The following is a 13897-nucleotide window of genomic DNA, read 5'->3' as shown; positions in this document are numbered from 1 at the left end:
CAGAAACTCCTGAAGAAGCTCCAAAAGCGAAACATGTTGAGTGGTATTGGTTGTATTTATGCTTTTTAGTGGAATTCATAACTCTGACACGAATGGTCAAATTTCCTCGTGTTTTTTATCTGTTTAATAAAATATTTAAATTTTATTGATGCTATTGTGTCTTTACCTTGTCTCCATATTGAACACCGTTAAAGTCACGGGGTTTGTTACCCCCCCTTCCCTTGCTTTTTTTTATGCCTTGCTAATGAAGTTGAGGGTAAAGGTGATGGACTGGCCAAGCATGTCTAAAAACCCTATTGAGCATCTGTGGGGCATCCTCAAATGGAAAGGTGGAGGAGCGCAAGGTCTCTAACATCCACCAGCTCCGTGATGTCGTCATGGAGGAGTGGAAGAGGACTCCAGTGGCAACCTGTGAAGCTCTGGTGAACCCCATGCCCAAGACGGTTAAGGCAGTGCTGGAAAATAATGGTGGCCACACAAAATATTGACACTTTGGGCCCAATTTGGACATTTTCACTTAGGGGTGTACTCACCTTTGTTGCCAGCAGTTTAGACATTAATGGCTGTGTGTTGAGTTATTTTGAGGGGACAGCAAATGTACACTGTTATACAAGCTGTACACTCACTACTTTACATGGTAGTAAAGTGTCATTTCTTCAGTGTTATCACATGAAAAGATATAATAAAATATTTACAAAAATGTGAGGGGTGTACTCACTTTTGTGAGATACTGTATATAATGTATATATTTATATATATATTAGGGTTGCAGTGATAACAGTATCGGTGCCAATACTAAGCATTCGCATGAGTATCGGTACTTGTGCAAATGCACTGATACTTAAAACCGATACCTGCTGGCTTGGTTCTTTCAGCTGTCGGCGGGATTCTCCCGCTGACAACTGAAATATACACAGAAGAATGCAGCAATTATTGGTTAAGGAGCAGACTCCGCAAAAGATACACACAGTGAGGGCACCGGAAAGCTGGAGACCATGCAGCCAAAAAAAAAGGCGTTAGACACAGGATAACTATAATCCAAACTGAGAGGATGCCGACTTGGTCCAGAACTACATGGCCTTGTGACCTAAAGAAGGGGTTAAACCCCAAAACATGTAGTCCTGGACCGAGTCAGCATCCTCTCAGTTTGGATTATAGTTATCCTGTGTCTAACAGCTTTTTTTTTGGGCTGCATGGTCTCCAGCTTTCGGTGCCCTCACTGTGTGTATTTTTTGCGGAGAACTTCTGCCAGCATCTGACTTCTCCTCTAAGTCTGTGCGGGTCTCCTCTGGCCCGTGAGCGTGTCTCGTTCGGGTCCGTCCCTTGTCAAGACCCCTCAGGAGATTCAGGGGCTGAGCCATCCATCCATTCGACAATTTCCATTCTGCAATTTCGCTCTCCACCTGCTCTGAGACATACAAATAAATAGCAGCTGGACTCAAAATCAGTTTACTGAATCAGATCAGATAGCGATTGCGATTGGTTGCCAGAGGTTACAAGCATATCATTACCGCTTACTGACTGGTTGTTAGAGGTTACAGCACACATTACGGCTCACTGATTAGTTGCTAGAGGTTACAGCACATGATTTCTGCTTGTTGATTGGTTGGTAAAGATTACTGTACATCAATACTGCTCACTGATTGGTTGCTAGAGGTTACAGCACTTCATCTCCTCTCTGCCTGCACACCATGGACTGGGGAGGTGAGCGGATTCATCGATAGACAGAAACCTCCTAGGGATCCTAGAACTTTTGGGATCAGTGACAGTGCTGGGTGGAGGGGAGGGTGGGTGTGATCAATGGCAATGCTGATTTTTGTTTTACCGACTACCAATATAAAGAGGAGTTTTAACACTGGCCACCAATAAAATAGGGGTTTACACTGACCACTAATGAAACAGAAGCATTTACAGTAACCACCAATATAAGGAGGGATTTACACTGAGCACTAATGTAAAGGGGACCTTCACACTGCCCACTAGTATGAATGAAAGGATTCTACACCAAGCCCCAATGTAATGAGAAGATTTACACGGACCACCAGTGTAACTGAGACATTTAGACTGCGTTCACATTTGTGTGTGTCAGGAACGCATGCAAAATCGATTTACTGACACCACAGAAATGTGCTGCCCTTTAGCAGATACACAGCAGTGCCATCAATTGTTAATGAAACCCTCATGCATCTGCTGACATGTGCTGTGGCTCCGCGTGATTTTGGAAAAGGTTTAGGGACTTTCTTCTGCATTTCTAGCGCATAGAGCAGCCCATTGAAATGAATGGGCTGCCCTACATGCAACCTACATCTTTATCCACCCTTTCAGTACACCTTTGCATCCTAAAATCCATGCTAACCTCTGCACCCCAAACCACCCCCATCCTCTCCACTCCAACCCCCCCCCCCCCCCCTTTAACTCTACCTGCCTCCTCTGCTCATCTTTGCACCCACCTTCCTTACCTCTATACATCCCCTCCTTGCTCACCTGCGCAACCCAAACTGTAATTCCTTGTCTGCCTACCTCTGCATACCCCACACTACCCTCCCCCCACCAATTTGCTTACCTTTGCAGAACAGGCTGATATTAGGCTTAACGAACACAGTTGCAGGCAGGACTTTCAAGCATGCCCCTTTGTCTCCCTAGTGGGCAGCATTCAGTATAGGTGATGGTGGATATGACCTCAGGGGGGCATAATATACATATGAATGCCGCCTTTATTTCCATATCAATGCCACCGGCCACTGCTTTTTACATATGAATGACACCGCTATTTACATATCAATGCCAGTTATTTACATGTAAACACAGGGCTTGCATGTGAGTCATTTGTACACTGCAATAGGGCAGAGCTGGGCAGCATTAGTAGCAGCACTTCACACTGGGATATCAGGACACAGCACAGGACTAAAACTTCAAGGGACAAGGGAATTTCAAGTATGAAGCAGCTGCTTTGGGCCCCACAACAATGACAGGGCCCAGGGCAGCTGCCCCTTTCACCCTGCCTTAAAGACGGCCCTGATAATAATCAATTCCAAATGTAATCATTGTTACTTGTGTGTTAATGTATTACATAAAGTGTTTCTACGTTTATTTCATAGTACCTGTGTGCATGGAACAATCTTTTTTGATCCTCTTATCTCACCACTGATTGATTTTGATTGCCTAGGTTAGGATGGTAGCAGCATTTGTATTCATTTCCAGGAAGAGATATACTTTTTACCCATAATAATAAAGGAATGTAGACATTCTATTGATGCATTGAAGTGTGAATTGTATGTCGCCTTTAACCGTCAATGAAAACCTTTCTTAGAGAACCCCCTTCTAAAAATGCTAATTGCCTGGCTATTTTCAGTGTTTTCTGAGTCACTGACCTGGAACAAATATGCAGATTGAGAAAGCTTGAGGCAAATCATAAGTCTTATGTTCTGGGTCAATGAGTTAGCATATTGAAGCCAGAGGATCAACTTTGAAACCAAAAAGCTAATATTTGTAAAATGAGAAATTAGAAATGGCAGATTACATGTTTCATACCCTATTAGAATGCTAGTTGCCTGGCTGTCATGCTGGCCCTCTGGCTTATAATACCTTTAGTTGCTGACCCACATCGAGTATACGGCTAAGGTCTTCTGACTTTCCTGATCTGCATGCTTATTATTGGTAAGTGACTGAGTATAGAAGTGACTGCACACACTGTCGGACTTTTCGACCGGACTTGTCTGACAGACGCCGACGGACCAAATCCGGCGAACAATCCGATCCTGTGTGGGCTTCACCGGACCTTCAGCGGACTTTTCCAGTCGCAAATCTGACGGACTTTAGATTTGGAACATGCTTCAAATCTTTACGTCGTAACTCCGCCGGACCCAGAAATCCGCTCGTCTGTCTGCTAGTCCGATGAACAAAAACCCACGCTAGGGCAGCTATTGGCTACTGGCTATCAACTTCCTTATTTTAGTCCGGTGTACGTCATCATGTACGAATCCGTCGGACTTTGGTGTGATCGTGTGTAGGCAAGTTGTTCGAAAGTCTGTCGAAAGTCTGTCGGACGGCCTGTCGGACTTTTGTAGCTGAAAAGTCCGACCGTGTGTACGCGGCATTAGAGCCAACCAACCAGCTTTTTTAGGAGGTCAGTAATGGCAGTTCTAATATTTCTTTCATTACACTTCTAATGCCGCGTACACACGGTCGGACTTTCCGGCATACTTGGTCCGGCGGACCAGAGTGTGCCGGACAATCCGCCCGTGTGTGGGCGGCGGCGGACTTTTCCGGCGGACTTCTTCCCAAAAGCCCGCCGGACCTAGATTTTAAACATGTTTTAAATCTTTCCGTCGGACTCAGTTTCGGGCGGAAAGTCCGCTCGTGTGTGTGCTGGTCCGACGGAAAGCCCGCTCGTGTGTAGGCTGGTCCGACAGACCAAATACGACACGAGGGGATGGTATTGCATCTCGCGCTCGCTGCAATAGGAAAAACAAATCTTCCTATTGCGGCGAGCGCGGGGCATACCAGGCCCTTAGGTCTGGTATGGATTATAAAGGGGAACCCCGCTACGCCGAAAAAACGGCGTGGGGTCCCCCTAACATCCATACCAGACCCCGATCCGAGCACGCAGCCTGGCCGGTCAGGAAAGGGGGTGGGGACGAGCGAGCGCCCCCCCCCCCTCCTGAACCGTACCAGGCCGCATGCCCTCAACATGGGGGGTGGGTGCTTTGGGGGAGGGGGGCGCCCTGCGCCCCCCCCCCCCAAAGCACCTTGTCCCCATGTTGATGAGGACAAGGGCCTCTTCCCGACAACCCTGGCCGTTGGTTGTCGGGGTCTGCGGGCGGGGGCTTATCGGAATCTGGGAGCCCCCTTTAATAAGGGGGCCCCCAGATCCCGGCCCCCCACCCTATGTAAATGAGTATGGGGTACATGGTACCCCTACCCATTTACCTAGGAAAAAAGTGTAAGTAATAAAACACACTACACAGGTTTTTAAAATATTTTATTAAACAGCTCCGGGGGGGGGATCTTCCTCCGGCTTCGGGGGTCTTCTTCCGGCTTCGGGGGTCCCTCCGCTTCATCTTCTCCCGGCGTCCGGTTGGTTCTTCTCCGCTCTCCGGCCTCTTCTCCCGGTGTCGCAGGTCTTCGGCCGGCCCCTCCGCTCTCTTCATGTAGCTCTATTGCGAGCGGAGGTCCGGACTTCTGGGCTTCTTGGCTTCTCTTCTCTTCCCCCAGATGTTGACACGACGCTCTCTCCGGCTGGACTGGTCTCTGAGGGCTGCGTTGTGACTTATATAGGCGGAGACCCCGCCCCCATATGATGTCACAGTCCTTGGGCATGCTGGGACTGTGACGTTTTAGGGGGCGTGGTCGACCACGCCCCCTAAATGCTCCAATGTTTTTTGTAATCACAGATCATCATTGAATTCCTTGGCTTTTGTCCATGGATACACCATGTACTGCAGAATGCAAATACTAGGACAGTGGAATAACAAGCTTATTGGGCAATTTGGGATTGCAGGCTAAAATTCCTTATGGCATTATGCTTGGCCTTATTGGTGTGTTTTATTTCGCAATAATAAGAGAGGAGAGTAATGGACAGAAATGTGATCTGAAGATGTATAGTGAGGGACTGGGGAAAGCTCAGGGTTTACTAAGAGTAATCTCATCTTTAAAACACAAAAGATGACAGAAGGTCAGAGGTCACTGAGATGCAGAGCACTCACCCACAGGTGGCTTTTTACACACAGTCAGTATTGATAGAACCAGGTCTCCTCATATTTAGATTTAGTAATTTCTCTAGTTAGTTAAATTTGGTTAAAAATGTATAAATGATAAAAATTCTCCTCCAACCATTCTTCTTCTGTGCTTCCATCTTGAAATATCCTGGTAGATACCTGCCCACACGTGGGTGATTCCCGCACTTGCACGATGCCTGGTTTCAGGTATCTGGGACATTGTAGAGACCAGCATTGTTTGTGCGTGCACAGATCTCATGGCACACATGCACCCCTTAGTAACACCGTTCCGCCTGGGATGTCCATGTCACACAGCCGGGGTCTCTATGTTGTTCTCGAATAGGCAAGGAAACAGGAATTGTTGGACTTTAGCACAAAAAAGGTACTAAACATTTCCAAAAGTGATGAAACCTTTTGCTATTGTGTAAGAGGGAGAGGGGAATAAGCTGGAGAGAAAAAGTTACTTCATTGGGCAAAGGTCCACTTTAAAGAATAATCTCAGTAGAAATCTGGAGATATACTGAACCTGTTCTTGGCCCAGTATAGACTTATGTTCAGATTGATATGTGTATGGCCAGCGTAGATCATTAGATGGAAGCAAGATAAGGCCTTTTCCTCTTCCACAGCTGGAGATACTGTCAGTGACAGCACTTCCTGTTGCAGGCTGACAACAACACTAAGCCACTTCCTTGCAGTTAGCAGCAGCATCGCCAGCTTGTAGTGTGCACAACTTTATTTGGCTGTTGGTCTGCCAATCAAGTCTATCAAGAAGGCAGCTCAACAGACAACTGAAAGAGTTTGCTCGGCAGGCTGACAGCACTGCTGCTAATAGCGTACACGGATGGACACTTAAGTACGACTGTGTGAATTAGGCCATACAGGTATGCATAGTTGCCAACTGTCCCGGATTTCCCGGGACATTCCCGGGACTTGGACTCCATTCCCGAATTTGTGGTGTCCCGGGAAATGTCCCGAAAAATCCGGTTCCCGATTTTCGAAACCGCCGCCTTTTATTGAAGTTCAGGAAGACGGCGGGGGGGGGGCTAGACGGAGCTTCTGCGTCGCCGCCCACCCCCCGCCCCGCTCCACCTCGGCCCGCTCCGCCTCGGCCCGCCTACCCCCCGCTCCGCTGCCAGACTGATATGGAAAGGGGCGGGGGTTCTAGCCATGCTGCGGACACACTTCTAGAACACCTCTGAGGTGGGGGGGGGGGCGCGCGCACCGCTGTGGGACACCTGATGTGAGGGGGGGGCACTGGGGACACCTGATGTGAGTGAGGGGGGCACTGGGGACACCTGATGAGGGGGGGGCACTGGGGACACCTGATGTGAGTGGGGGGGGCACTGGGGACACCTGATGAGGGGGGGGCACTGGGGACACCTGATGGGGGGGCACTGGGGACACCTGATGGGGGGGGCACTGGGGACACCTGATGTGAGGGGGGGCACTGGGGACACATGATGTGAGGGGGGGCACTGGGGACACCTGATGTGAAGGGGGCACTGGGGACACCTGATGTGAGGGGGGCTCCACTGGGGACACCTAATGTGAGGGGGAGCTCCGCCGGGGACTCCTAATGTGAGGGGGTGCTCCGCCGGGGACACCTAATGTGAGGGGGAGCTCCGCCGGGGACTCCTAATGTGAGGGGGAGCTCCGCCGGGGACTCCTAATGTGAGGGGGTGCTCCGCCGGGGACTCCTGATGTGAGGGGGGCTCCGCCGGGGACTCCTGATGTGAGGGGGGGCTCCGCCAGGAACTCCTGATGTGAGGGGGGCTCCGCCGGGGACTCCTGATGTGAGGGGGGGCTCCGCCGGGGACTTCTGGTGTGAGGGGGGGCTCCGCCGGGGACTCCTGGTGTGAGGGGGGCTCCGCTGGGGACATCTGATGTAAGGGGGGCTCCGCTGGGGGCAGCTGATGCAAGGACGGACTCTGCTGGGACACCTGATGCAAGGACGGACTCTGCTGGGACACCTGATGCAAGGACGGACTCTGCTGGGACACCTGATGCAAGGATGGACTCTGCTCGGACATCTGAAGCAAGGACGGATGGCTGGTGGCAGGCGACATGGCTAGTGACACGCTCAGGGATCCCACTGATTCTGCATTATGGTAAGTTGAATGATTTCATTTTATATTACAATGTCATAATAGAAATACTGCCCTTCAGTCATCCTGACACCATAACAACCATGGTGCCGGGATGATTGAAGTGCTAACACCAGGTGTTTGGAGTATCTTTATCTGCTGATTGTTAAACTTTCTAGAATACACATATTTTTATTGTGTAGGATCTGGGGCTGCTGTCCCGTCATTTCCCTCTCCCCCTCTAATCCCTCTCCCCCTCTCCCCCTCTCCCCCTCTCCCCCTCTCTCCCCCTCTCCCCCTCTCCCCCTCTCTCCCCCTCTCTCCCCCTCTCTCCCTCTCACCTTCATCTCAGACTCGAACCACACCCTCTTGAGCCACGCCCATTTAAGCCACGCCCATCATTTCGCGTAAACCACGCCCATTTTTCGCCACAGCGCACTTTGCGCGCCGCACTTGTCTATTCTTGCTAGGCCACGCCTACTGACGAATGCCCCACCCCCTAATTATTGGACAGCTCCGCCTACAGCCACAAAAGTGTCCCACATTTTTTTTTTTTAATGTTGGCAACTATGCAGGTATGTACAGCAGCATTTTCACACTGGGGTGCTGCAAGGAGTCCTCAGGAGTGCCGTAGCAACAGTCCAATGTGAACAATCCTCTGTTAACCCCTATGTACAGACGTGGCAAAGAGCTTAGCTTGCAACCCCCCCAACAAGTCCTTAACAACCGATTACTTTATCAGTTAGTAGTACATAGGCGGTCAGCCAGCACAGCTTTCTGTTTTACTGCCAATAGTACAAAGAGGAGGAGAGAGCCGGGAGGAGGTGCAGGCTGAGCTCTCTGCCTCCTCTGTACACACTGAAGTACAGTATTGCCTCTGTTTAGCCATTATCCTAGGCTCTCATCTTATAACTGGCTACAATGTGCAGTGTGAGTGATCAGTATGGGAGAAGAGATTGAGGAACTGCTTCCCAGTGCATAAAGAAGACTGATACCATAATCTCAGCCAAGGCAAAGCACAAGGGTTTCTTTTTACTGATAAATGGTAGAGCTTTTTTTTGAAAATGTATAACGTTGATGTTTATTGCGACATGTCAGCGATGTGAAGCGTAGGAAAATGTAATAGTAATAGGTCCACTTTAAGTTGGTCACACACCAATTTTGCTCAGGATCTTCTGTTGGATCATCAAAATGTACCATACAGTTCGAGTATCTGCACAAACTACCCCTTCACTGTGTAGCCATACAGTATTTATTGGCATTTTGTTAGTGTGTGACCAGATTCAGAATGGTAAAATATACCTTTGTAAACTAAATGCAAACAATGCAGAGAACTAAGCAGAGACGACCTTGTAGACAGATTCTTCTTTATATAAATCCCTCCTCATCTGAAAAGACAAACAAGTGTGAAGTCATAACTGTACACTGTTGGCAGTCAGTAAAGACAAACTAGAGCTATTAAAGGAGTTATAGTAGTGTTTTGGTCAATTTTATCTTGCATGTTTTTAAAAAGGAAAAGTACAGCTAAAGTTCGTTTGGCTGTACTTCACCTATGGATCACAGGAGTGCAGTTCATTCTGAAGCCCGCTGTCGGCTGACGTCACAGAGCTGGTCCAGGCTCGGGAAAGACCACAACCATATGGTCGGGATCTGCCCACATGCCTGGACCAGCACCCAGCTCAGCCTCTCAGCGAGCCGCTGAGATCCTGAGCCAGCCACTCCCACCCCCTCCACAGCCCATCACTCCAGCGAGCGTGGGGGGGGGGGGGGGTCAGCTTTCTGCTCAAGAAGCTCTGAGAACTGAGCCATCAGCTGTGTTTGGTCGCTCGGTTCTAAGTCTTAGAGCTGGCGGGGGATAGATGCAGCATCGGAATGATGCTGCATCCACCTAGGTAAGTATGCTTCTAAAATAAAAATGAATCCCATACTTCTCTTTTAAAGTTAACAAGCTTATTAACTACGATTACTTATTCAGGGCTCCTTTACACCAAAAGCACTGGGATGGGTAGCTTTAACCATGACAGTCCCAACAAAAGACAAAGCAAAATGCCTTATATCTTATAAGGCCAGTTCATATCACCATATGGTGGTGGGTGTTAAAAAACAAAAAAATACAGCCTGCAATCTTTTTTTCAGTGCGTTGCACCATGCTGTGGCCAGTACAACTTATTAAAATGTCACTTTGTGACATTTCAGCCAAGTTCCCCGAAAAAAATAGTGTCATGATCGACAAATTGGCACCAATGTCATCATACCACACACTAGCTGCTGGTGTAAACCAGAGCTAACTATTCTGTCATTGCTATGAGGGGTGGGGTAGGCACATTCAGCTAACCTAACCCCTCTCTGTCGATCCCTCCACTGTCTTCCACTCACGTAACAAATAAATTTAAAATACTAACAACTTACAAAGCCATCCACAACTCAGCCCCCAGCTACATCACTAATCTAGTCTTAAAATACCAACCTAATCTTTCCCTTCGTTCCTCCCAAGACCTCCTGCTCTCTATCTCCCTTGTCACCTCCTCCCATGCTTGCCTCCAGGACTTTTTCCGAGCCTCTCCTATCCTATGGAACTCCCTACCCCAATCTGTCCAACTATCCCCTACTCTGCTTTCTTTTAGACGCTCCCTGAAAACTTTTCTCTTCAGAGAATCCTCTTCTGCCATCACCTAACAACTGTACTTTTATTTTCTCCATCAGATCATCCCCCACAGTTACTACCTTTTGTATCACTTGACCCTCCCTCCTAGACTGTAAGCTCTAACAAGCAGGGCTCCCTGATTCCTCCTGTATTGAATTGTATTGTAACTGTACTGTCTGCTCTCTTGTTGCAAAGCGCTGTGCAAACTGTTGGTGCTATATAAATCCTATATAATAATAATAATAATAATAATAATAAATCTATTTTGATTTTATTTATTACAGGTATTTATACATCATTTTATGTAGTGCTTTTACATATTTACATATATATTGTACATTTACATCAGTCCCTGCCCTCAAGGAGCTTCCAATCTAAGGTCTCTAACTCACCATTCATACATACACATAGTAGGGCCAATTTAGACAGGAGCCAATTAACCTACCAGCATGTCTTTGGAGTGTGGGAGGAAACCAGAATAAACCCACACAGGCACGGGGAGAACATGCAAACTCCAGGCAGATAGTATCATGGTCGGGCCTCAAACCCACGAAGATCCCAGTGCTGCTAGGTGGAAGTTCTAACTACTTAGACACTGCCCAACCCAGAACCTTGGACTTGCCGCTGAGAGCCTGAGCCAGCCCCTCCCACCCCCTCCACAGCTTAGCGCTCCAGTGAGCGCTGGAGGGGAGAACAGAGAGCCGCTGACTGACAATCACGGCTCACTGCTCAAAACAGAGGGGAGAACTGAGTGATCAGCAGTGTTTGACTGCTCAGTTGTGATTGCAGAGCTGGAGGGGGAGAGAAGCAGCATTGGATCAATGCTGCATCCACCCAGGTGAGTATGTTTTTTTTTCAAAAAGGTATACTTCTCTTATCTAACTCTGTATGTTTCACTATGTTCTTGGAATACTGGTTCCTGAATAGGATTGTCTGTGTTCAATTGAATCAGCTGATGCACTTTAACAGGTTTAATGAGGAAAGTTGCATTTTTGGCATCCATTTGGAAGTAGTTAACCCTTAGGGAGTATCTCACCAAAAATGTAATTTCTATTGCACAGCATACCTAAAATGTGACTTGTATCTTAGGCCTCATTCACATGAGTAATATAATGTTATTAAAAATTACCCTCTCTTTTCAGTCTGCAGCCACTGTAGTTTTTTGGTTAAATTTAATGCAATATGGCAACCTGGAGGCCTTCTGTACACAGTTGGTGTACAGAACTTTCCCAGAAATGTAATTTCCTACTTAGGTGATTGGTGTGACAATGGGAGCAGTGGCTGTATCCATGCAGCCACTGTGCCCTAATTGACAGTTGTGGGACTACCAACATGGGGATGCATGCAACATTTGCGCATCCCTGTGACAGTAAAATCAGCCATGCATGTGAAGGAGGTCTTAGTGCAGACTTCTGGGAAAATCATTGAGCCAATCACACAAGCAGGAAATGACATTTCTGGGGAAGTTTTGAACATCAACTTTGTACAGAAGGCCTCCAGGTTGTCGTATTACATTGAATTTAACAGAAAAAAAAAATTAAACGGCTGCAGACTAAAAAGTGAAGGTAATTTTTAATAACATTACATAACAATATGGCTTGTGTAGAAATTGTATATGCTATATATTTATGGAGCTACCCTTTACGTGATTCTCCTGTGCTGCTAGTAAAGGTCTTCACATTGTTGCAGTCAGCTCGCACTGTTAGGTGATTTACACGCCGCCTGTTTTTATCTTCATGCAACTCTTACCTACATAGGCAGTTTGTTGGTAAAGGTGAACAATAAAGGCATTACAAACCTTCCTACCTGCACCGTGTGTTTTTCACCTGCATAAGACGTGCATTGATCATGTAGTTTCATGGTGTCATTTGTTGGTCTGTACACACAGCCTATAGTAGAGTAAATCTTCACATTGTGGTGTCAGAATTTTCTGTTTCTGTTCAAACATAAGGCATGAAGCATGGCACTGCCCAGGTTAATGCATGATCTCTGTCTGTAGTCTAAGAAATGACACTTCCTCTGAAGAAACTACAAGTCCCACAATCCCTGGGTCTCTCAGTCTAGTGGTCTGTAGGTGAGAGCTAAACAGTAATTAGACCTGACACAAACAGGCAGAGTAATTAAAGGAGTTGTAAAGGCAAAAGGCTTTTTATCTTAATGCATTCTATGCATTAAAATAAAAAGCCTTCTATGTGCAGCAACCACCTCAGCACCCCCTAATACTTACCTGAGCCCCATTTCTGTTCATCGATGTCCACGAGTCTCACGGCCATCTGGGACTCTGTCCCCTGATTGGCTGAGACACAGCAGCGGCGCCATTGGCTCCCACGGCTGTTAATCAAAGTCAGTTAACCAATCAGGAGAGAGAGGGAGCGGGGCCGAACGGCAGCTCCATGTCTGAATGGAAATCAGAGCTCAGCTCGGCTCGGGTGCCCCCATAACAAGCTGTTTGCTGTGGGGGCACTCAACAGGAGGGAGGGGCCAGGAGTAGCAAAGAGGGACCCGAGATGAGGAGGATCCAGGCTGCCCTGTGCAAAACCACTGCAACAGAGCAGGTAAGTATAACATGTTTGTTATTTTATTTTTTTTAAAAGAGACTTTACAATCACTTTAAGGAGCTCTCACCATGCTGGAAGAAATGTGTTTCATCACATTTGCACTCCAACATTTGTAATGCAACAAAGGAAATGGTAAGGCATGCACTGGACACTGATTGACCTGGAACAAGAATTTGCCTCTTCTTAGGGACAAGCTAGGTGGTTAAATAAATATGGACATAGGGGAATCGATCAGCCATGATACTACAAACTGCAGTCACAGCAAGCCCATCATTACACGGTATGGTACACAAACGACACAGGTAATATACCTAATTAACTAATAACTAGTTAACATAACGAAAACATTTAAAAATATACAATATCCTTAAAACTCCAAATTCTACCAACCTCCTATGAGCACCTCACAAAAATCTTTGCACTCCTTCTCTGTGTAAAAGTGATTGCTGTTTCCTTTGCAACCTCCATATTGGAAGGTGACACACTTGCTTTGGTTCTCTTCGAATGCCCAGCGGGTTTCAGATGTATTGCATGAGCCTGTGGCAATCGGAATACGGCAGGCAGCTACAAGAGAGAACTGGATGTCAGCCAGAACCCAAAAGAGGTGTTTAGTGAGCTGGACAAAGCTAGACAAAAGGTATCCAATGAAACTGCATCTGTCTTAGTTTTCTGACAGTCCAGTATTGAAAGGAAGGATTTATTTAGTTCTCTTAGCCTATGCTGAACATGCGTGAGGAGTATGTGGTAGCTACATAGTTACATATTTACATAGTTGGTAAGGTTGAAAAGACACAAGTGCATCAAGTCCAACCTGTGTGTGTGCGCGCTCTTATGTCAATATTACATTATATGTCCCTGTATGTTGTGGTCGTTTAGGTGCCTATCTAATAGTTT

At 47.2% G+C, this 13897-nt stretch overlaps 1 protein-coding gene across 1 annotated transcript in view; it reads right to left on the bottom strand.

The window, feature by feature from the left end:
- Positions 1-8628: 8628 nt before the first annotated feature.
- LOC141109011 (uncharacterized) overlaps positions 8629-13897 on the bottom strand; it is a 38530-nt gene continuing 33261 nt past the window's right edge. Inside the window, exons 5-6 of the mRNA XM_073600969.1 lie at positions 13394-13567; positions 8629-9189 (exon numbers count right to left, since the gene is read on the bottom strand). Of these exons, the coding sequence (XP_073457070.1) occupies positions 9170-9189; positions 13394-13567 (194 nt within the window). The 3' untranslated portion in view covers positions 8629-9169. The remainder of the gene's footprint in view (positions 9190-13393; positions 13568-13897) is intronic.

Source organism: Aquarana catesbeiana, linkage group LG09 (genome assembly GCF_042186555.1).
Source record: "Aquarana catesbeiana isolate 2022-GZ linkage group LG09, ASM4218655v1, whole genome shotgun sequence".
Lineage (NCBI taxonomy): Eukaryota > Metazoa > Chordata > Amphibia > Anura > Ranidae > Aquarana > Aquarana catesbeiana.
This window is presented reverse-complemented; position numbering and strand designations above follow the sequence as displayed.